General features: G+C 34.5%; 1 protein-coding gene across 1 annotated transcript in view; it reads left to right on the top strand.

Moving 5' to 3' along the window:
* The window catches only part of LOC123542452 (multiple epidermal growth factor-like domains protein 10), a 28,467-nt gene extending 4,284 nt beyond the window's left edge, over positions 1-24,183 (top strand). The window contains exons 2-15 of the mRNA XM_053531238.1: positions 5,837-5,885; positions 6,294-9,008; positions 9,787-9,904; positions 10,281-10,384; positions 14,061-14,269; positions 14,478-14,594; positions 15,008-15,095; positions 15,882-15,946; positions 17,605-17,641; positions 18,457-18,563; positions 19,309-19,431; positions 20,163-20,311; positions 20,673-20,808; positions 21,783-24,183. Of these exons, the coding sequence (XP_053387213.1) occupies positions 5,837-5,885; positions 6,294-9,008; positions 9,787-9,904; positions 10,281-10,384; positions 14,061-14,269; positions 14,478-14,594; positions 15,008-15,095; positions 15,882-15,946; positions 17,605-17,641; positions 18,457-18,563; positions 19,309-19,431; positions 20,163-20,311; positions 20,673-20,808; positions 21,783-21,848 (4,083 nt within the window). The 3' untranslated portion in view covers positions 21,849-24,183. The remainder of the gene's footprint in view (positions 1-5,836; positions 5,886-6,293; positions 9,009-9,786; positions 9,905-10,280; positions 10,385-14,060; positions 14,270-14,477; positions 14,595-15,007; positions 15,096-15,881; positions 15,947-17,604; positions 17,642-18,456; positions 18,564-19,308; positions 19,432-20,162; positions 20,312-20,672; positions 20,809-21,782) is intronic.
* Positions 24,184-25,924: the final 1,741 nt, after the last annotated feature.

Here is a 25,924-nt window from a genome sequence, read left to right as displayed (position 1 = left end):
AAGAGATGTTACATGATGTTACTTATGTTAACGTGTGTCTGAGAAGAGGCGTCTTTTGTAGCAAAAATGTTACACCTCATTTCTTAAATTTGGCAGAAATACGTCTTAGTAGTGTTATATAGATTAACAAGGATGTACAAAATTACATGGATGATACTTATGTTACTGTGTCTAAAAAGCGCTTTTTGTAGTCAAAATGTTACACATGTTACCCCTCATTTCTTAAATTTGGCGAAATTACGTCTTCAAAGTGTTATATAGATGAAAGCAAGGATGTTACATAAATGTTACATGAGTTTAGCGTGTGTCTGAAAGATGCGTATTTTTGTAGTCAAAATGTTGCACATGTTACACCTCATTTTCTTAATTTGCTAAATACGTCTTCAGTACTGTTATATAGATGTAAACAAGGATGTTGCATGGATTTAAGGGAATGCTACTTATGTTATGTGTCTGAGAGAGGCGTCATTTTGTACAAAAGTTACACATGTTACACCCATTTCTTAACATTTGGCCAAAAACGTCTTCATTAGTGTTATATAGATGTAACAATGATGTTACAAGAATGTTACATTGATATACTATGTTACATGTGTCTGAGAAGAAGCGTCTTTTTGTAGTCAAAATTTACACAAGTTACACCTCATTCTTACAATTTGGCCGAAATACGTCTTCAGTAGTGTATATAGATGTAACAAGGATGTTACAGACAAGTTACATGGATATTACTTATGTTACATGTGTCTGAAAAAAAGGCGTCTTTTTGTAGTAAAATGTTACACATGTTACATCCTATTCTTAAATTTGGCCGAAATACGTCTTAAGAAGTGTTATAGATGTAGCAAGGTTTATGTTACATAGATGTTACTTACGTTAAGTGTGTCTGAGAAGAGACGTCTTTTTGTAGTCAAAATGTTGCACATGTTACACCTCATTTTCTTTTTCTTAAATTTGGCCGAAATACATCTTCAGTAGTGTTATATAGATGTAACAAGGATGTTACATGGATGTTACTTATGTTACGTGTGTCTGAGAAGAGGCGTCATTTTGTAACCAAATTGTTACACATGTTACACCTCAGATCTTAAATTTGGCCAAAATACGTATTAAGTATTGTTATATAAATGTAACAAGGATGTTACAAGGATGTTATATGGATGTTACTTATGTTACGTGTGTCTGAGGAGAGGCGTCTTTTTGTAGCCAAAATGTTATACATGTTACACCTCATTTCTTAAATTGGGCCGAAATACGTCTTTAGTGTTGTTATATAGATGTAACAAGGATGTTACAAGGATGTTACTTGAATGTTACTTATGTTACGCGTGTCTGAGAAGAGGCGTCATTTTGTAGCCAAAATGTTACACATGTTACACCTCATTTCTTAAAGTTGGCCAAAATACGTTTTAAGTAGTGTTATATGATGTAACAGCGATGTTACAAGGATTTACAGGATTTTAAACTTATGTTACGTGTGTCAGGGAGTCGCGTCTTTTGTAGTCAAAATTTACACAGTTAAAACCTCATTCTTTAAATTTGGCCGAAATTTGTCTTTAGTAGTGTTATATAAATGAAACCAAGGATTTTTACATGGATGTTTAGAGGGATGAAACTTATGTTACGTGTGCCGAAAAGAGGCGTCATTTTGTAGAAAAAAATTTTACACCTCATTTTTTAAAATTTTGGGCCCGAAATACTCTTCATAGTGTTATATAGATGTAACAGGATGTTACATGGATATTACATGAATGATACTTATGTTACCTGTGTCTAAGAAGAGGCGTTTTTTTTTTTTTTGTAGCAATTTTACACATGTTACCCCTCATTTCTTAATTTGGCCGAAATTCCCGCTTCAAAGTGGTTATATAGATGTAACAAGGATGTTACAACAATGTTACATGGATGTTTCTTATGTAACGTGTGTCTGAAAAGAAGCGTCTTTTTGTAGTCAAAATGTTGCACATGTTACACCTCATTTCTTACATTTGTCAGAAATACGTCTTTAGTAGTGTTATATAGATGTAACAGGGATGTTGCATGGATGTTATATGGATGCTACTTATGTTATGTGTGTGTGAGAAGAGGCGTCATTTTGTAGCCAAAATGTTACACATGTTACACCACATTTCTTACATTTGGCCGAAATACGTCTTCAGTAGTGTTATATAGATGCAACAATGATGTTACAAGAATGTTACATTGATGATACTTATGTTACATGTGTCTGAGAAGAGGCGTCATTTTTGTAGTCAAAAATTTACACATGTTACACCTCACTTCTTAAATTTGGCCGAAATACGTCTTCAGTAGTGTTATATAGATGTAACAAGGATGTTACAGCAAAGTTACATGGATATTACTTATGTTACATGTGTCTGAAAAGAAACGTCTTTTTGTAGTTAAAATGTTACACATGTTACATCTCATTTCTTAAATTTGGCCGAAATACGTCTTAAGAAGTGTTATATAGATGTAGCAAGGATGTTACATAGATGTTACTTACGTTACGTGTGTCTGAGAAGAGGCGTCTTTTTGTAGTCAAAATGTTGCACATGTTACACCTCATTATTCTTTCTTGAATTTGGCCGAAATACGTCTTTAGTAGTGTTATATAGATGTAACAAGGATGTTACATGGATGATACTTATGTTACATGTGTCTGAGAAGAGGCGTCATTTTGTAGCCAAACTGTAACACATGTTACACCTCAGTTCTTAAATTTGGCCATAATACGTATAAAGTAGTGTTATATAAATGTAACAAGGATGTTACAAGGATGTTATATGGATGTTACTTATGTTACGTGTGTCTGAGGAGATGCGTCTTTTTGTAGCCAAAATATTACACCTCATTTCTTAAATTGGGCCGAAATACGTCTTTAGTGGTTTTATATAGATGTAACAAGGATGTTACATGGATGTTACTTGAATGTTACTTGTGCTACATGTGTCTGAGAAGAGGCGTCATTTTGTAGCCAAAATGTTACACATGTTACACCTCATTTCTTAAAGTTAGCCAAAATACGTCTTAAGTAGTGTTATATAGATGTAACAGCGATGTTACAAGGATGTTACATGGATCTTACTTATGTAACGTGTGTCTGAGAAGTCGCATCTTTTCGTAGTCAAAAAGTTACACATGTTACACCTCATTTCTTAAATTTGGCCGAAATTTGTCTTTAGTAGTGTTATATAGATGTAACAAGGATGTTACAAGAATGTTACATAGATGTTACTTATGTTATGTGTGTCTGGGAAGAGGGGTTATTTGCATGCAACTGAACACTACTTAAACGTCTTTACATGTTACTTGATGTTTCATCTTGTTTTTTGATGTTATTCTTGTAACAAATACAAAGTGTATCACCAAATTGGGCCAATTTTATCACATAGAGCACATAATTGGCGCAATTTCGTGACATTCGTTGCATTTGTTACAGCCATAACTTCAAGTAACATAACGTAACATTAAGTAACATAAATAAAGATCATGTAATATCTTTTACTGCCCCACTTCTGACTGATTTAACAAATGGGCTACAAAAAGACGCCTCTTCTCAGACACACATAACATAAGTAACACTCATGTAACATCCTTGTAACATCCTTGTTACATCTATATAACACTACTAAAGACGTATTTCGGCCGGATTTAAGAAATGAGGTGTTACTTATGTTACGTGTGTCTGAGAAGAGGCGTCTTTTTTTAGCGGAAATGTTACACATGTTACACCTCATTTCTTAAATTTGGCAGAAATACGTCTTTAGTAGTATTATATAGATGTAACAAGTGTGTTACAAGGATGTTACATGGATGTTACTTATGTTAAGTGTGTCTGAGAAGAAACGTCTTTTTGTAGCCAAATGTAACGTATGTCACGAAATTGCGCCAATTTTGTGCTCTAGATGTTCCGTCAAGATTAGAAAAGCTGACACGCTGGTTGCTATAGTGGTTGATTTCTGCCATTTCGTGTTTTCGTCCCGCGACCCCGCCGAGCGAAAACACGAGAATTAACAAGTTAAGACTGCGTGGGCGCAGGGCAATACCTCACTATTTAGAGGAGGCGCGGAGCAAAAACACGATAATTAGAGTGGTCGCGGGGCGAAAAGACGCCTTTTAGTAAATCTAATGGTTTGGGTGCAAAGACTCGACGTTTGAAGAGCGCTAATTATCGTGTTTTTCGCCCCGCGCCCTCACCATTTTAGTTACTAAATCTCGACTTTTCGCCCCGCGCCCCGACAATTAGCGAGTTTTCGCACCGCGCCTCCGCCACTGTAATTCTTATATTTAGCCTTTTCGCCCCGCGACCCCGCAGTTTTATTACACTAATTCAGACTTTTCGCAGCGCGACCTTTTTTTCATTTTCGTTTTGTAAGTGTTACGTGTTGCAATTATCTATGAGGCTGATTTGTGACATTTCGACTTTTCGCCCCATGATTTTTTAATGTACATTTTTTTGTGTTGAATGTATAATAATAATGATAAATTTGTCATCCACCAGCACACACACTAAATGCCTCATACATAATTGCCCTTATTTATTTTTTTTAAACTTTATCTTCCTTGTACTTATTCACTCTCGCTATTCTATGATTCATAAAATCTAAACTCCTTAGTAATCGTACGGAACATTACATCTTTGTAATTATAATGAACAGAGCTTTAAACTGCGCGACGCATTGGTACAATTGTAAATAACGTGATGCTGTTGACAAATTTAATGTATCGATGGTAAAGTTAGAAGGAAATTATGGCTTACAAATATATAGTACAGGATTAAAATTCCGTTAAGATATAAGAATTTTTTTTCAAAAGTAACAAACAGTTAAGTATTGACTCTTTTGTAAATTTTAATATAAAGTGAATTTACCCTAACCGTAAATATAGTTTATATGCAGCTTTGAGTATAGATAAAAAAATCGACATTTTAAACGTTTTCTAGATTTTTACCAGCACCCAAAACTAAAGAAATAACGATTTAACAAAGATTTTGTTCTCGTTATGTATGCATTTGTGTGTTTCTAATATGCATTTATTTTTTTACTGAAAAGCAGTTTGTCCGTTTCTTTGTACATCGTGTTGTATTTATAGTATCAAAAATATTTCTGTTTATTTTATATCATCAACAAGTATGTTATATTTTGATATTTATCAATTATCTGTAGGCTTGTGCAACATTTGTACTGCGTCATTGTGTATTCTCACATCTAATGTTTTTTTTTTTTTTTTTTTTTTTTTTTGTTTCTTTTTTATACTGTATGTTAAAGTATCAATATCTATGCTACATTACCTTACACATCTCGTACTTAGGCTATGAAATTATGCTATTCAAGTTTGCCTAGTGATGCGTGTCTACTGATTAATTGAATCAAGATTGCCTAGTGATGCTTGTCCTTGGCTCTATAGTAAAATTATGTTGCAGGATAGGAGGCAACCAAGCAAAATAATGGCAGACTCGGTCTTACCGAGTCTGTTCATAAAAGGTGAAAGAAGTTCAACACACCTGCAACAAGCATCGGCTTTATATAAGTACACTGAATGAAGCATCTGATCCGAAAGGACCAGGAATACTAATACCACTGACTTCTCCTCCCGCCTGCACCTTTCCCCCCCCCCCCCCCCTTCCCCGCCAAAAAAAAACATATCTGGCTTTACTTTTTGCCATCATTACCACGCATATTGTTAATTAATTTAGTTTGATATAATATGTAATTTTGATTTTTTATTAATTTTATGCAAAGAATGGTTGAGTTTTTGCATATTCTTCGATAGATCCTTTACAGAGTTTTTTAAATGTCTATAAAAAGTCAAGAAATATATCACTCATTTATTTCAGATGCTTCTTTTGTTTCTTATCCATTTCCTGCTGTTCTGTATAAACAGTGGTAAGTATTCATAAATTAGCAAAAATGACATTGACAGGTTTTGCACGACATTTAATTACATTTTTAAAGAGTTCAGTCTTGTGATCAAACTGCTGTAGAATATAAAACAATATGCTAGAGGTCTTTTTATGATATTATCGAAAATTCTTTGAGATCTTGATATATAAAACGATTTTAAAATGGTACTGTCTCAGCGTTTGACTAACTGTTAAATTTTCTAAAATCCTAAAGCTGCGGTCAATGACTTTATACGTCACAAAGGACCTGTGTTTTCATACCTGTTCAATATTATTAAATGAGTATGTCAAATTATTAAATGTTCAAACGTTTTACAATGTTTTATATTATAAACGAAATACTGGATTTTAGATAACTCTGTTTGTCATAACGTTTGCAATTTGTTTTTAGTGCCTGGCCAACAAATGTGTGGAGTAGGATGTAAATGTAACACGTATGGTTTCTGTTCCGCCTGCGAGGATGGATATTATTTGAAAGGATTGAATTGTATAAGATGCTCAGAAAATTGCGTTAAATGCTCATCGCACCAAACTTGTTTAAGATGTGTCATCGGAAATTATCTTTACAGGTATAGTATCGATTGGGATGTATGTTATCCGTGCTCCGAAGGGTGTTACAAATGTTTATCTAGAGAAATATGTTTAGAATGTGACACGGGATATTTCAAGAGCGGTAATTCATGCAGAAAATGTTCATCCCAATGTAAAAGATGCACAGCAGATAATAATTGCCTTGAATGTAATGTCGGCTTTCATCAGAATGGTACCTTGTGCTTCAGATGTCCAGAAGGATATTTTGAGACCGGTGATTCTTGCACACTTTGCCCAAACAACTGTGCTTCTTGCACTTTTTCTAATGAATGCACGAAATGTAAGCAAGGGTACTTCGGCATTACTTGTACACAGAAGTGCTCTCCTGGATGCGTTGGAAACGTTTGCGATCAAGACATTGGTTACTGTACTTGTCAAGGTAACTTTACGGGAAATGCATGCGATCTATGTACTCCGGGTACATTTGGTCCCACTTGTACTCGTGACTGCCCTAATGGTAATTGCTCTAAATGTAAGCCATATTTTAAGTTGCCAGACTGTATAAAATGTGTGGATGGCAGATGGGGAAAGAACTGCAGCAGAGATTGTCCAGACAGATGTCTTTCCTGTTTATCCAGTACAGAGTGCACAAAGTGCCAAAATGGATATCATGGCAAGCAATGTGAAATGAAATGCTCTGATGGATGCTCGTTGTTATCGTGTGAACAAGCAACAGGGGTCTGCTCTCAAAGTTGTAAAAATAACTTTGCTGGTAAATATTGTGATCTTTGTAAAAAAGAAATGTATGGACACGATTGCAGCTTATTATGTCCAATGAATTGTAAGGGTCACGTATGTAATAAAATGGATGGAAGCTGTTCGGAAGGGTGCAATCCTAAGTTTCATGGGACTCACTGCAGTGGTTCATGTCCGGCCAACTGCAAAACATGTATATCAAATACAGTGTGTCAGTCATGTGAAGACGGACATTGGGGAGAGCGTTGTCAGACAAAATGTCCTGATGGGTGTTTGGATAGCACATGTCGGTTGAATGGAACTTGTAGTGCATGTATTCCTGGCTACTATGGTGATTATTGTAATATAGAATGCCCAAACAACTGCAAAGACTCTTTGTGCAATATGACAGGTTATTGCAACGATTGTCAGGCAGGTTATTTTAATGCCTTTTGTTCTGAACTTTGCTCTCCGAATTGTTTATCAGGTGAGTGCTTGAGGAATGGAAGTTGTTATTCCTGTCCATCCGGGCTTTATGGGACGAGGTGTGACGGAGCTTGCCATGAGAATTGTCAGTCTTGTACAGATAATATGTCGTGCAAGTCATGTTTCAATGGTTTTTATGGTCAGTTTTGCCAAGACAAATGTAGTTACTGTAAAACAGGAACAGACTGTAACATTGGTACTGGTTATTGTGAATTTTGTGACGATGGTTTGTACGGCAACAAATGCCAGTCAAAATGTGATACAAAATGTCAAACTTGTAATAGTTCTAGTGGTCGAATTAATGAATGTTTAACGTGCAAAATAGGTAGTTACGGACGAAATGAAAGCAGTGGGTTTTATCACTGCAGTATACGGTGCTCTAGAAATTGTATGAATACAACATGTAATGCTGACTATGGCACATGTGAACACGGCTGCAAACGAGGCTACTTGGGAGGACAGTGCGAGTTGGAATGTCCCAAAAATTGTCTTCACAGCGACTGTCACAGCTATAATGGAACTTGTAGGCAAGGGTGCTTAGCTGGTTTTAATGGAGATAAATGCGACTGTCCAGTTAACTGTATATGTAATTTAGATGGCACTTGTGCCAAGTGTAAGGCTGGTTTTGGAAATGTAGCTAAGAACTGCACATGTACATCGAAAGTATGTAACAATGTAAAACAATGCTCATCATGCTTTAACTCAACGTATTACGTACAAAGCAACTCATGTTGTGAGTGTAATAGCAATTGCCGACAAAATGAATGTTTCTCTGAATTTCACTGCAGACATGGGTGTAAAGCTGGATTTTACGGATCCGCTTGTCTTTCTAAATGCAGTACAAAAGATGACATGTGCACTGACTGCACAACAAACACTGATGGAGAGTACGGCGGATGTATCTCTTGTATACAGGGCTATTTTCTAGACCAGCATTCAAATACAGCCAGCAAGCATTGTATAGAATGCACAAAGACATGCACTGATGGGAAATGTGATGTTAGAACAGGTGTTTGCCTTATTGGGTGTGTAAATGGTACATGGGGTGATCGATGCGAGAAGCAATGCTTTGAAACATGTTCGGTGTGTCATCGGGGAACTGGAGCCTGTATGAAATGTGAAAGTAACACATTGTTAGGACCACTTTGTGACCAAGAATGTAATAATAAATGTAAAGATCACGACTGTGATTTTGCGACGGGAAAATGTAGCGTAGGATGCGTGGTTGGCTTCTACGGAGAAGATTGCAGTTATTCATGCAGCGATAATTGTCGCAACAGAACATGCGATAGAGAGACGGGATCGTGTGACCATGGATGTCTAGAAGGTTTTGAAGGGGCCATGTGTTCACAGGGTGAGAACCACTGTCATTATTAAAGTACAAGTTAATACCATTTTGAAATAAAGTCCCATTAATAAAGACACATTGACAATTCTAATATGGCTGACAATGCTTTAATCATTACAACGATGTTATGTTGACGTCACGTCAACGTGATATTTAGCGTCATGTACGCATCAAGAAATAGCCCTTTCAAATTTCATGAAATATTTTATTTAATGAAATGTTTTAAACGAAATGTCACATTTCACAAATGTTTTGATTAATTTATACACACACAAATTAGTTATTCGCATTGCTGAATAATTCGCAATAATTTTCGCTCGAACTGAATTCTGCCGCAAGACGTATTACCGTTTCCGGTCCTGGCGTGTTTTAACAAATACTTACTATTGGCGCCATGTTTGCGCGAAGAAAGAGTTACATCATATTTGATATAAATTTTACAATAAAGAACATATTAGAATCGAAATAATTTATAGCAAAACTGTGCTTTATCACTATTTATACACTCGGGCGGCTATACGTCGTCCGAAATAATTACGCCCGACGTATAACCACCCATCGTGTATAAATAGTGATAAAGCACTGTTTTGCCATAAATTATTTCTTAAATGTAACAGAATATTTTGATTCGGTAGATTAGTACTTACTCATGATTAAATATATGTTATTTCATTTACGGCATACATGTAAAATTACTATACAACTTATCAACAAAAAACGTAATTCAAAATACATTGCCAACCTAGTTAAGACACCCTATACTTATTAAATATGTTTTGAACAGAAAAAACAATCGAGAATAACTCTAGTACAACAAAACAACTTGGTTCTGTAATACTGCTTGTATCCGTGGTAATACTGACCATTAGTGTAGTTCTGGTAGCTGTCATACTGCTTAAAAGGTAAAAATATCTTTATTAATTTACTAAATTTCTTTAGTTACATGTCAAAATATAATGAAACTAAAAATAATAATTGTATCGTTATTTTGTATATGCGAGTAATCGGTTTTATAATGTAAAAAAGCCTTTTTTTTCTTTTTTTTTTTTCAAGAAAAGTTGTTCTCTTAAAACAAAAATCAGACGCTATATAACGCTATTAAAATATGTGAATTTGTGACATTTTATGCTTATTTTGACCTCTATTACTTTGGTTTAGGTTAAACACCACACAACAATAAAAGTAAAAATCTAAAATCACTTATGATTAGTTGAATTAAGCGTTTCACACGTGTATAAGAGATTTATTCTAATAGTGTAATATATTTTTTGTTTCAAGACAAAACCCCAAGCGAGAACGTGTAGTCAGTGGGAGGTTTGGTGATGTTGTGACATACAGACAAGTTAGAAGTACGTGTGACCGTTCGGAGGACAACTCTTTAGGTGGTATAAGTATTAAGATTTGGTTGCGTATAACTTTTGCTGTAGCAGCATACCTTCCTCTGAAGTAAATGATAATATGTCCAGTTTGTTTACTGAAAAACCTAAAAACAACTTATGCAAAGTCTTCACTTACACGTGAAGAGATTAGGACTCACTTGAGCAAAGTTTCATGAAAATAAATTGCTTCAAAAGACGCCTTTTCCAATATTTAGTCACAAAATAAAATATGAAATCTTGCAAACGTTAATGACTTTTTAATAAATTGGCAATCATTAACCCCAAAAAATATATTTCTATATGATTCAGCAAAACAGCTAAGTTAATGCTCACTTTGTTCAATTGAAGGTCTTAACCATAAAACTTTTGACTGCCTTCACAGGTTTTATTTAAGGTATTGGACCCCTAATACTAAAGTTAAAAAATGGTATTTGCTTGGTAAGTTCTTAAAGTTGACCATGTTTCGCACTGCGTTGCAAATTTCAAACAACTTTTATCGTGCCGGTATTATTTTTTTTTTGTAAATTTTGTATAATTTATGGAATCCTGGTAGGTCTGTTTTGATTTTTGCCCACTTCCTTCAAAAAATAACTTTGGAGCAGAAGTAAAACCTACCTGCATTTCTTCCACAATAATATTATGTTATCTAAAGAATGAAGTAAAGTAGAGAACTTTTACCGCATGTAACTCAGTATTTTTAAAGATGTCTAACTCTACCCCTCCTGATTCAGAGGTAAATTCACTTTGAACAGCAAGAAATTGCTTATAAAATGAAAATTTGTTTCCACTTTCGTACAATACATCCATAATAGGTCTTGAAAGAAGTAAAAACTAACTAGAAGAAAGGAAAATATGGAAAAAAATTTGGCCCCAGTGGGGATTGAACCTACGAACCTACGCTCCCCACCCCCTCAGAAAAATTGCATTTAAAGTATGTTTATGGTAGGAATTGAATACTCTTCAAAAAGGTGTTACTCTATTACGGGTCCAGTACCTTAAACAGAAAGTTTGAAATATTTCACTCAAATAACTTGTTCTGTCGTGGTAAGTAAAACAATTTGTTCAAACATCCTGAGTGAACTTACATCGAAAATTCTGTAAGCGTATGAACTAATTATCGACTTCAGTTGGCCTTGTTGTGCTGTTTTGGAAAGGTTTCAAAGAATACACTACATACATGAGTTATCATTTTCAACCGATTCATTTATTAATCACTGCAACCTTTATCGGACGACGACGTTAATACATCTACTGCGTTAGTCAAACTATTTAATAACAATTGCGATATATCTTCCTTAAATGAACAGTCCATTGTTTTGTATTCAAAGTCATCACGTTCAGTTGATGATTGGTCCATTGTTTAATTTTCTGATTCACTAGCCTTTTAGTTAAACTCATGAGTAATACATGAACCTTCAAGTGACATTCAGCACCACTGTATACATATGTACCTTATTACCCTGCATTTTGTGAACGCAACAAGTGATAAAAAGTCGAGAAAAAGATATTTGGTAGAAGAAATTTTCAATAAAATCATTTTTATACGATAAACAGCAAAATAATGAACAGCTAGGTGTAGTTCATGTAGTTCATTATTGAACATTATACGAGGGGCGTTCAATATGTAATGTTACTCCGTATGTAGTTCCGTAACCAATGGTTATTTTTAGATGCGGTTTTCGGCACATTATAGAGCAATTTATTTGAAACACAATGCTGTATAAATTATAAAAATCGACAGGTTTAAAGTAAAGATATAATCATTTTAGTGAGGTGTACTCCGGTATACTGGACCATTATTATAATTTAGATTGGTCCTGGGCATCCAGAGTCTCAGAAAAATAGAATAACTTGTAAAATCACAAAATTCTATCAATTTTCTACGAGGTTCAGCAATTCGTGATGAGTTTGCGTTTCTTTTAAACTATTTATTGCATTTTTAATATTACAACACAACTAAAAAATCTAAACTCGAGGTTGATTCCATCTGGAATGGGTGTTGAGAGCGTTTAATCAAAGTTGTAAGAACTAGTTTCGCAATCGAGAATTAAGATACTAGTATCAACTTAAAATACAAGAATTTCTTAAACGATGATTATCGCGCCTGACATAATTGCAGAGGCTTATTGTACTCACCATAGCATTTTTCTAGTAAAAATATACACACTCAATTTAAAACTGTTATAAACATTTTTTTATCTTAGATTTCATGTTTTTGTGAAGATCATGATTTTTTTTTTTCATCTGTTTAAACTGAAAATTGAACTATAGTTCTAGTTTTTGAATAGTAGAATTAAGGATTGCATATTACAATCTCAATATTTTGGACATAAAATTGTCAAGTATACCCGAGTACACCTCATTCATATGATTATATTTTTACTTTGAATCTACCGATTTTTATAATTTATATAGCATTGTGTTGCCAATAAATTGCTCTATAATGTGCCAAAAATCGCATTTAAAAATAACAAGCGGTTACGGAACTACATGCAGGGTAACATTACATACTGAACGCCCCTCGTAGAACCAATCATTTACTCTCACTTCCTACTTATGTCAATGTATACTATTATTCTTCTTGGTTGCATTCTATGCTTCAAAAGGATCTTTTTACAGACTTTTTTATCTGTCACAACGGCAATCTTTTAAGTGCCATGTGGTGGCTTTAAAAATCTCCCCGTAGTTGAATTTAGTGTTCTACTTGTTATATTTTCTGGTCCTTTGGGACCACCGAGTCAATTTATTGGATGTGTAACAGAGTTCCGCTTAAGCCAGTGCTAGGGGACCTGAGAGGTGTTGCACATTTCGCTACCTCTCATGAACAGACTCAAACAAACCGAGTCTTCTTGGCTGCATTCTATGCTTCCAATGGATCTTTTTACAGATTATTTAATACAAAAAAAAACTTACATTACATATCGAATTTGAGTTTTAAGCTCACTAGCGTTAGCTATTCGTATAGGATGACCAGTGTCAACATTTTTATTTTCACTGAAACTACTGATAAGAATTACACTTAAGCGTAACCATTATTCAACTTTATTTAAATGGTTCCCTTTGCCACTTTTAGGGGCACTAGAGTTAAAACATAGAACAGCAACTTTAAACGATTTCTTGTCAGGAACCGCCCGGTCAGTAATTTGGTCATTAGCATTAGTAGGTCTTCTCCAAAATTTCTTCATATGGGGCGCTTGATCTCTTTTGTTGAGAGTGCTAAAACTAAAAACAGAATCGCCTTTAAAAAAAAAACTTCTAACGAACTTCTTGAAAGATAGTCATCAAACTTGGCCCGTAGCATCAGTCTTGTTTCTCCAATATTTATTGAAATGGGTGCGCTTGGTCCTTTTATGGACCACTAGAGCACAAAATAGAAAATACATTTAAACGCCTTCTTGTAATAAACCGCTTGCTGGATACTAATATTGATTTATAGCATCATTGTTATTGGTCCACTGTTTTTTCTAACGGTGACGCATATTTTGGCTGTCATAGCAAAATATAAAAACATTGAATGATAACTTTTAGTAAACTCCTTAAAGAATGTTCACCAAAATTCAGACAGCAAGGTCAAATGGCCAATGTCCTTTTCAAGTGATTTACTTATGCCCATTTAGGCCTCTTGTACTTATAAATTACATTTTTTCTTATGTCTGCTATTTCGATTGTTTGTGGTTAGGCATTGTCCCCATAAAGAGAAATAACAAACAGAAACAAACGCTATCGGAAAACAAGAAACATAATGCAGCCTGTCCAGAAAGCTCAGCATCCAACGTTGATAACCATCCAAAACACTGTCTGTCCGAAAGCACTGCTGAATATGCCACAATCGAGAGGAAACATGTAGATACGATGTTCCAAGAAGGCGCAGCAGAATGTTCTGAAACAGTGTGTATAACTATTTGTTTTGTTTTTTTTTTCCACTAATTGCGTACATGTACTAATACATTATAAAATACGTTAAGTTTCTAAATTGAACTTATAATGAAAAGCATTCTGTTGCTTAATATGAACATAAATGGTAATGCACTTATTCATATTAAAATACAGTGACATCTCAAAGATTTCTACTGAAATTACTATGTCTACATTACAGTTTGACGATCGTATATACTTCAATGCAGATGAAGTTATGAAAAGAAAAATACCGCTAGATCAACTTAGAGAGTTTGTAAAAAACAAAACTATAGACAATTATGTTGAAGAATTTAAGGTAATATCTTACATTTTATATATAAATGATCAGCTGTATTTGTTGATTTATTTTGTTTTCCAAGTTGTTACATTGAAACTCGGTGTTGTTTCCTTCGATCTTGAAAAGGTAAGAGACTGTCAATAAATTCTTTAATTATAATTTTTAACAACTTGTTTTTTCTAGATTAGTCTGTGTCAAATTGCGCTGGAACAATTTTACCGTTATGCCCGAATAAAAAACACATTCAAGTGCCAGAAATTCATTGTCATACTGATCATTAAATTAAACTCAATGAGATAAAGGGAAATGTTATATAACACGCCTATTTCCAAAACTAAAGCTATCTCTGTATATACAGAGGAACAATCAAAAATGACAAAATGACCTGACAGTGAAGATTGTGGACTTGATAAATTATTCTCTATCACCAGGAATTACCGTCAGGACTTATTAAGCCGCATAAAGCTTCACAGAAGAGAGAGAACATACTGAAAAACCGTTACAGAGACATATACCCTTGTAAGTTAATACATTGCATACATTTCTCGACCACGTCAACAAGGCCTCGATATAACAAATATATATATAGCGTGTAACATCGCCTTGCAAAAACAAATCGTGCATGTAATACGTTTCTATTACACAAATCACACTGTATATTTACGATTAGAATGTATACCTTCTTTAAGTTAAAGATATGACTGGTGTCAAACATGTAAAATAATAACGTTGTAAATAGGAAATACCTATATTAACCAAGTAAGACATAACGCCGACATCGATTCGTTACAATCACCTCACAACAAATTTCAAAACCTCCTGGCTCTCCGAAATAAAATATTAAAATAACTTGCGATAACTTTGATAATGTGGCAATGAATAATATCTATAATAATGGCGGTTCTGACTAAAAATCATTACAAAATTAAGAAATTCCTTGGTCTAGTGGCAAACACGCTTGACTGACAATCCAGACGACTATTAGAATCACGGTCAAGACACTGGGTATTTCTGAGATACTCTTAAAAAGTACCTTCCACCCAAATGAGACACCTGTTCTGTATTTTCCAAAACAAGAGGGCTTCGTGTGTATCGGTGCTCTCTACCGGACACAATTAGAAAAACAATGTTGTCTATTTACAAACAACCGGGATAAGTAAGCAGTGCATATCTAAAGTTGTTTTCTTTTTTTCTGTTCTTGGATCTTCCTCGTGTCAGATCGCTCTTTATTAGCACTATACTGGATGAACTTTTACAAAGAAACGATTATGTAAATCACTTATACAAATAAAATGATTGTTGCAGATGACAGTAAAAGGGTAATTCTACGGGAAGGTAAATCTGACTACATTAACGCAAGTTACATAGACGTGAGTAACTATTTCGTAACATTATTTCTGCTAGTAATTGAAGTACTCAGACATTTACTTATATTGTTATAGATACAGATATATTATAATGATAAAGATAGGGGAAAAAACTTCTGGAAGATTTTTGAGTCACCTATATGATATATCTGAAAAAATAAACACGAACATTTTCTTTGTGTAATAAGAAATACATCATGTTCCTTAAAATATTTGCAAATGTTTTGCAGAATCTTTTATTTCTTTCTTTATATTTGTTGGTTATTAAGTCAGTTTGACGCAGTTTAGGTCATATTGCGACTTGTTTGAGGAAGACCCTAGTTGCCCCTCCGGGCATTGGTATAGGAAGGAACCGACGTTTGGGTAAAAGCACCGTTCTATTTATAAAGAATTAAATACCGAAAGCGAGGTTTTGAACCCACCTTGCCGATGGGCGATTGATTCTGTCAGCGACCTTAATCACTAGAGCACGGAGGTCATTGGATAATATTTTCTATAGTTGTGTTGTATGAATAGTTATCAAATGACGTAAAACCTGCTGAATAAATTTAAATGTCGATGCAAACAGCGACTGTTAACAACTCTGAATGTAATAATATTAAACGACAAAGATCTTGTTTTAAAGAGAATTCCTATAGTTTTTTTCCTTTCATAGAATTTTTTTAAATTCACGTATATGATAGGAAAATTTGTGCTGAAAACAATGAACAAATAAAAACAATAGGTCACCAGGCTTGTTTTTGTGAAAAATTGTTTTGAACACACCCACTGTTGCTGAAACTGCTAGCGATTTTTCAACATTTTCTTAATTTTCTGCTTTTTTATAATTACCAACCAAAATATACATCAAGACAGCACAATAAGGTTTTTTTCTTTTTATATGTTTTATTATTTACTTATTTGATATCATAGTCATATTTGTAATACTCTATCCTTACAATAATGGGTAAAAATGGAAAAAAAAAATTGTTTCATATTTACTTTTGTGAACTTTTTTCAGTGAAAAATACCCAAAGTGAAGATTATTTTTTAAGTTTTGAAAAAAACTCTTTCATAGAATTTTTTCCTGTTTTTCTTGTGTATAGATAATTGTATTATGAGCATAAAAATGGCTAAAAATGTATGGGTCACCAGGCTAATTTTTATGTTAAGACCGCTAGAATACAACACCTGTTCGGACGGAAAATGGCGCGAACCTGGCCAAATTGATTACATGTATGTCTGCTAGAAGTTACAAAAAAAGTTTTAAAAATTCTTAATTCTTTCTATAATTGAATACTAAATAATCTGAAAGGTGATATTGTCTTATCAGTACTAAGTCAATTATCTTACATTATATGAACAACACTGTCTTTGTACTAAAATGCGATGTGAAAATACAACCACAAAAATAGCAAGATACCTGTCAGGCATGATACTTGTCAATACAACATAAACCAGTATCAACATTTGATTACTGATAAAACTTATCAAAAATGTTATTTCATTCAAGATTTCTCATATTTAAGACTGTCTGTAACATGTGTCAACAAACGTTGACTTCAGTTCAGTTTTCCATAGAAAGTGTCGGCTGCGCAGAAAGATGCGCATAAAAAACTATCGGAATTCCCTTTAAGATTCAAAATGTACTAATGTGATACATTTTTCGGATTCTATTTTAGGGTTACATGAAACAAAGAGCATACATTGCTTCGATGGGTATGACATTTGTATACATTATACATATCTTTACGTACTCAAACTGTATCACATGTGCAAATTTACCATAAATAACACTTTTTTCAGTCATACACATTCCAACACATGTATTTTAAATAATAAATAATATCCAGAAAACATTGAATACTATAAGAGGCTTTAAAAGTGTAAGAACGCAACGAAAGTCAACTAAATGCAGACTCGGTTCTGTTCGATTTGCTTACCTTTGTTTTGTTGGGTTTAACGTCACATCGACACAATTACAGTTCATATTGCGACTGTCCAGCTTTTGATGGTAGATGAGAACCGCAGATACTCTCCAGGCAATATTTAACCTGGGCAGAACCAACGATCTTCCGTAAGCTAGCTGGATGATTTCTCGTCCAAAGCGAGATTTCGAGACCATAGCAGTTAGGGGCAATGTATTCGAAGTACGATAATTAAGACAAAAAGAGAACATAAATTACAATACGTAGATTAAGTAAATACAGATACCAGCCACGTCATCCTAGCTACAGTCCTGTGAATGATGTTACTACAGCTGAGTGGCTGTTTAGAGCTGGAATATTTTGTATTTTGTAGGAAATTAGAACGTAAGGCAATTACATTTATTCAACGATTTAGTACTGAAATTTCCAGCTAAAACCATTAAGATGTAACAGTACAATTACTTTATGGCAATTAAAGAAGTTTTGGTCAATATTTTGCCATGCTACATGCTTCATGCCGCAATATAGAGACGATAATAAAAATTATCATTAGTATGATCCTGAGTATTACGATTTATGATGAGACATGTTAGAACATGATTTCAGGACCGACAATCAAACAAATGGGTGCTGATTTTGATGTATTCTGGAACATGGTCTGGCAGGAGAGAGTAGGCAAAATTGTTATGCTGACCAATCTTAGAGAGTCTGGGGTAAGCAAATATTAAATTCAAAATCATATAAAACTGAAATTTTCTTCAGTTTTCTCTTTAACGTTTTTTGTTAAGAAATTCTGTTAGGTACTAAGTATCTTTTTATCTCAACAGAGAATAATGTGCTAAAGTTTAGCAATTGTAACAATTTACCTTTCGTCGCACAGCGTCCAGCTTCCTTTTCCGTCTTATATCTTAAATATATATAAAGATAGACCTTTAACTAATCCTACCAACCAAAATCAGTCAGATTCATCTTAAGATTGACTAACAGAGAGCGTATTTACATTTTCCGATATGCACATGAGGAAAGTATATTAATCTATCCGACTGATCATCCACTTTATTTGAAAAAATAACACGGCCATTGTTGGGTAGAGTTAGATACCAGATTCTTTTACAGGTGAAACTTATGTGTGCCTTCATTACCTCCACCCCCACCCCCACCACCCTCCCCGCTCCACATACACGCGCGCGCGCGCGCGCGCTCGTTTCACATGTTTTAAAGAGATTAAGATTTATACGTGTCCGTGATTTTGAAATTATGCTTTTTTCAACCTTCGAGACATTCCACCGATTTTAGTACAAACAAAAACGTACTTACAAAAATGTCCAAGACCAGAATTTGTAGATAACGCATGATATATGATTTAACTTGTAGCATGGCGTTTTGTAACTTCACATATTTCTGTCAATTAATGCAATACAAACAGCGCTATTGTATCTAAAATTCTTCGTATTTCAGGTACAGAAATGTGATAAATATTGGCCTGATGAAGGATGTTGTAACAAGTATGGAAACGTGAAGGTCATGTGTCAGGTTGAAGAGACCAATGCTAATTATACAGCCAGGATCTTCACAATGGAGGTAAATAAAGCATAGGTTTTAAGTTTGTATATCATTACTTGAATGCTTAGACTAGCAGTACAGGTATTCATAATATATATAGCGGGAAAAATGTCTTTCTTGTATTACATAGCTTGATTGTGTAAAAATACACATTTGGATCTTCAGGAGAATGTAATTAATGACGTCGCTTCTGTTAATGATAAAACTTATACAATTGTTGTATTTTGATGGTTTAACCTAAAAGTTTAAAGGCAGTTCCTTCAATCTTTTCCCCGCTATATTATTGATTTGTCCAGAAACAATCTATATATGTATAGTCCATCCGCTTTGCTAATTTAGGAGGATGAAGACCTACAGATCACGGGGTCGTGAGTTTGATCTCCGGGCGAGGCATTTTTTTCTCCGGGACGTTTTGTGATAAGACATTGTGTCTGAAATCATTTGTCCTCCACTTGTGATTCATGTGAAGAAATTGGCAGTTACTTGCGGAGAACAAGTGTGTAGTAGCACAGAATCTAGGTTAACTGCCCGCGTGTATACTGTTGAAAACACCACAGAAATGTAATGTGCCTTTGATTGAATTCCCTAACATCAAGTGTCAATGAGATACGTTTATATTGGATATGTTGTAGATAATATAAAAAACGTCAACATAGTAATTACTTCAAAATAATGAAAAAAAAAACCATCGGGCTTCTTTAGCAAGTAAAACGATTCCTCCTACGTGTTATATTTCCCGTTTTTATCAGAAAACAGAGAGAAGGACGCTATATCAGATGCATTTTACAGCCTGGCCGGACAAAAGTACACCAAAACAAGTTTCCAGTTTAACAGACTTCTGGGAGAAAGTAAAAAGCATAAGCACAACAGAAGATGGACCTATAATTGTTCACTGCAGGTAAATATTTCATTTTTACGACTTGCAGAAGAGAAGAAAATCAAAATCAATGTAGACTAAGTAGTTAATAAATTCATCCTCGATGTTAGTTTCTGTACCTGTACCTGTACGATCCTGTGTCATATCCATTAGTAAATTTCAAACACACAGCTACTTGTAGAACAACGCACACAAGCATTATATCACTACAAATGGTTTCTAGTTCAGTTGATGCACCGTGTGTACCAACCTTCAACCCAAGCACATGTAATTGCACTTGTCCCAAACGATATCCATCTCTTATTATACACGACGATTATATGTCTATAGAGTATAGGGTCTAAAAGAATGAAGGTGATATTGACTTTTCTTTTCCCTTTAGTGCAGGGGTTGGCCGAACGGGAACTTATATAGCACTGGACATATTAGCCAATGAAGGAGTGTCTGAGGGTCACGTGGATGTTTTTGCATGTGTCAGAAACCTGAGGGAAGAACGCGTCTGCTTGGTACAGACAGTGGTAGGTTGTATTTATTTACATAATCATAGTCTAATTGTTGCAATGTTTCTCTCAATTTAAAAAAGTATAGTGCGTTTTATTTGACCTGGCGGGGCGGAGTTAATCTCTGGCTTATGCAAATGATCGTAATCACAAAAAAAGAGAGAAAAACAATCGAGCAAAATAGGTAGAGCTACAGTGGTTACAGTGTAAGGTAGATGGCCAGTGAATAAGAAAGCAGGTTGCCAAATAAACTACATATCCTGCACAATAATGCAGTGGACCGTTGTGAAACCCCGCCCCGCCAGGTCGATTAAAATGGACTAGGAATTGTTTATCCGACCAGTATTAAATTCGGAAAATTTAGTTCGTACAAGTTTGGTATGCAAATTTTTTCAGTGTGTTATGACTGAAACATGAAGTAGGCGAAAAAAATAACATTTTACGCCATTGTTTGATTCACGTTATATCAATGATAAATATCGTACATATGACTCATATTCTGCCTCATATCGCATTAAAGGATAAAACTAAAATTAGTGGTGATATTTGTTTTTCCGTTATCTTGAAGGTTGATCTTAAAGCGTGTTTCTACAGACAAACCAGTTCCAGAAACCACATCTAGTTAGAGAGAGTTAGAGACCACTTTTTCAATTCATTTTTGTGCTTTTAAAAGAAAAAAGTAATAAAAGACCATATGTGTTAAGAAACTACTTTTTGATGTCTTCTTAGGTTGTTTCCATTTTTCCCTTAATTTCCTTCTTACTGTTCTCTAATGATTGGTTCATACCTTTTATTGCTGGATTTCCTTTTAAAATTGTTCAACATGACAATAAATACAGAAGTGTTATGTTGCTGGTTCGTCTGTATAACGTTTATACAAATAAGAGTAGTCAGCGTTACGTCTTTTCCTAATGGTGTAAATGTTTGGTTTCCTTGGTTCTGTTTAGTCCTGTGTGAGGCTTTTCTTGAATATTATATTTTGTATATTTCAGGGACAATATCGATTCCTCCATGAGGCTTTGTTACAGATTCTATCCCCTGATAACACCCATGTATGATAAACCACACCCGGTTAAGCAAGAAGTGCAAACATCACATACCTGTTATGAATGATAATGGAGCTTTCAACAGTCACCAGCGATAAAATTGGAAATTATCATATAGTGCAGCGTGTTAAAATGACGGCACGTTCAGTATGCTAGGCTGATGAAACATTCTTTACCAAATAAACGCTAAATGTTTGAGTAACTGCTATGTGAATGTATCTTATGTTCTTTAAATCAGCCGCTATTAATTCGCGAATCTCCTTGTATATATTTTTGCAGAATTTTATAATAATTACCTAGCATGAGGCACAAGGGCTGAAATTGATAAAAAGGCTGTTATTAATGTATACAGTATATGAATAGAAAGCAAGAATAAGTACAGACAATCGTTGCAGAATTTCATGCAGTAAGTTAACACATACACTTAAATAATTCTGTGACACTGGTTTGATATTGGGATGATAATGTAACCTGTGTAGTCCAGCCAAGTTTGAGAGTGCGCTTATATTCCACAAAGTGTATATATATCCCGACTACAATGAATTGAATTCAATGGCAAATTCTAAAAAGGAGGGGGGGGGGGGGTAAAATATAAGGATATGCTTGTACTGCAATGTTATAAAGCTAATTTTTAAAGTTATGAGTGTTTGCTTTAGGTATAAGAGGTCCCGAGTTTTATGTTCAGCTCGTGGGTCTGCTCTACATGTATCATAATAAGCGTTATTGATATTTGATAGAACTGTAATAATAACGTAATTCATTTGCATGCACAATTTTTGTACAAAGTTAAAAGCTGTTATAACTTTATGTTTTCATGAAATTTCACGCTAACATTACGAGAGCGCAAAGCAAGCACATGTGAAATGCAGACAGATGGCGTCTCTTTGCTTTATGCCGTCGATTTGTTCTTGCTTGTATTATCAGGTATAAAATTAAGTAAGTAAGTAAGTAAAAGAGCAAATTGTTTGTTTCATATATTTAAGATGCATATAACTGAAAAGATGAAGAGGTATTACATAATGTGGAACATCCATATATAGGCAATAAATATGCTTCAGAGGAAAGGACAAATTTTGGTAATTAATTAATGTCTAAAGTATGTCTACTCACCAGTTTCTTAATAGTTTGCATATACAATGTTTTCATGTTTGGAATTTTGTACTGATTTTCCTTATTTGACGTTTGAAAAAGGAGTTGAACCGGTTCGTATGCTACTTATAATTAATTGCCGTCTTCATTATATATGTTCCTCAGTTTCTGAATGTACATGACTTCCAACAATGAAGTTTCGGTCTTTGTATTCATCTCAAAATATAAAAAAATGCAGTCATCACATATTTCAAGAACAATATTCTTGACGTGTACATGTAATTGTTTTCATTTTTTGAATTTTATTTTCCTTATTCCGCTTTGAAAAAGGGAATACGGAAACTGTGCATTACTCATTCGAAATGACGATTTTTACTGTTTATTTATCATTTAATTATATCTGAATATTTCTCTTTAAAAGAATAAGAACCTTAAAAACTGCAGAGAAATGAAATAACAAGTATATATAGGATTAGAGATGTTATAATTATTGGAATGCTCCTGCAGTTTTAAAATAAAATGTGGTGAGGCACCGTCTGCAGGCTATAAAATTCAGCTTTTGAACGTAAAAAGAAAGCCTGTTATAGTGTACAGTTTATGAAAGTGATTATCTGTGTAGAAATAAGTAAAACAGATGAGTTTAGTTAGATGCTGGTACAGCAGAATTCTTTATTCTGTTGTTAAACAGAAACCTTTTAGCGTGTATGAAACACATTTCATTGATTCTATGTCTTATATTGTACAAACTGACGTTGAAAATTTCACGATCAAGAAAAGTACTTTGCTTTAATAAACAAAGAAATATCAGAACTTGTTTTACTGATTTTAGCATTAGCTCTTAACATAATAACTAGTTGACAAAAAGAAATCCTGCTCTGACAAGAGGTTTTGTGAATTATGACGTTCTGCAGAAACTCAGAATGAGACCCATTTTGTTATTGGTTGTATTATAATTTATATAACGCATAGCGCGAGAAAATATATAAGACAGTTGGTAATTATTCACTTCTCAAATATGTCCTCATATAGCTTATGAGTAGTGAAAATACTGAATGTAATCAACCTTTTGGCAAGTTCATGAATGTTATAACATGAAGTGTGAATTGTTTAGAAATATCTGTATAACAACACAATAAAATGATGTAAATACGTGTGCTTCTGATCTGGTCATTACTTACTTACACTCTGTAAGAATATGTTTGTGCTCAGCTGAATTTGTATATTTTATTAATGGAAAAATTAAAACTTCTTAACTTCTGTTGATTGTTGGATTTGTTTCTCTCCCCTTATATATCAACAGAAGTGCGCATTAATGAATTCGGCATAACATGATCTTGCAGTATTCACGGCTTAGACTTTCTATGTTTGCATAGTTGCTACTGGAGAAAGTAAAATTATTCTATTCTTTTCTATAATCTTTTCGTAAGAGAAGCCGTAAATGTCCTTTAAATGCGTTTTTAGCCATGCAAAAGCGACGAATATTTTCAACATGCATCTGAGTTACTTATCTTTCTGTTGTGAATAATGGAATACATATTGTGATAATTTAGTTACAACACCCACATGAAATTAAAGATTTACAATTTTAGCAATATACTGCATTCACATGTTTTTAGAAGCGAGTGGAATGAAAGTTTTACTCTGAAGACAGATCAATTCTGCTCATTACAATAGTCATAATATATGCATTGGAATTAAAAATACAAACTTCAAGTACGCACTACTTGTTTTAGACACATGGGTAGTTACCTGCATCAAAGTTAACAATCTTGATTAGGAACATTTCTGAAAAGAAAAGTGTTTTTAGCTCGACTATTCAAAGAATAGGTAGAGCTATTGGACTCACTCATGCGTCGGCGTCGGCGTCCCGATTTGGTTAAGTTTTTGTATGTAAAGTGGTAACGACTTATGGGAACTGACTGAAACTTCACACACTTATTCACTGTGATAAACTGACTTACACTGCACAGGTTCCATAACTTTGTTTTGCTGTTTTACAAAATTATGCCTCTTTTTCGACTTTGAAATTTTTGGTAAAGGTTTTATATGTAAGCTGGTATCTCAGTATCCACCTATGGGAATGGATAGAAACATCAAACACTTGTTCACTGTCATGATCTGACATGCAGTGCACAGATTACATAACTCTACTTTGCATTTTAACAAAATTATGGCCCTTTTTTGACTTAGCAGTTTTTAGTCCCCTACTGGTTGAAAACCAGTTTCGGGGACTATAGGAATGCGCTTTTCCGTCATTCTGTCATTCCGTCATTCCGTCCGTCCGCAATTTCGTGTCCGGTCCATAACTCTTTTATCCACGAAGGGATTTTATTATTACTCGGCACAAATGTTCCCCATGATCAGACGACGTGTCATGTGCAAAACCCGGACCCCTACCTTAAAGGTCAAGGTCACAATTGGAGGTCAAAGGTCAACAGGGCTTTTTTCCTGTCCGGTCCATAACTCTCCCATCCATGAAGGGATTTTAATATCACTTGGCACAATTGTACCTCATAATAAGATGATGTGTCATGCACAACTTTCAGTTCCCTAGCTCAAAGGTCAAGGTCACACTTAGTAGTCAAATGTTAACTTGGCATGAACAGGGTTTGTTTCGTGTCCGGTCCATAACTTTTTCATCCATGAAGGGATTTTAATATTACTTGACACAAATGTTCCCCATGATGTGACGACGTGTCATGCGCAAAACTTGCACCCCTAACACAAAGGTCAAGGTCACAGTTGGAGGTCAAAGGTCAACGGGGCTTTTTTCCTGTCCGGTCCATAACTCTCTCATCCATGAAGGTATATTCATATCAATTGGCAAAATTGTATGTCATAATAAGATGATGTGTCATGCACAACTTTCAGACCCCTAGCTCAAAGGTCAAGGTCACACTTAGTAGTCAAATGTTAACATGGCATGAACAGGGTCTGTTTCGTGTCCGGTCCATAACTCTGTCATTCATTAAGGGATTTAAATATTATTTGGCACAGAT

This window comes from Mercenaria mercenaria, chromosome 19 (genome assembly GCF_021730395.1).
Source record: "Mercenaria mercenaria strain notata chromosome 19, MADL_Memer_1, whole genome shotgun sequence".
NCBI lineage: Eukaryota > Metazoa > Mollusca > Bivalvia > Venerida > Veneridae > Mercenaria > Mercenaria mercenaria.
This window is presented reverse-complemented; position numbering and strand designations above follow the sequence as displayed.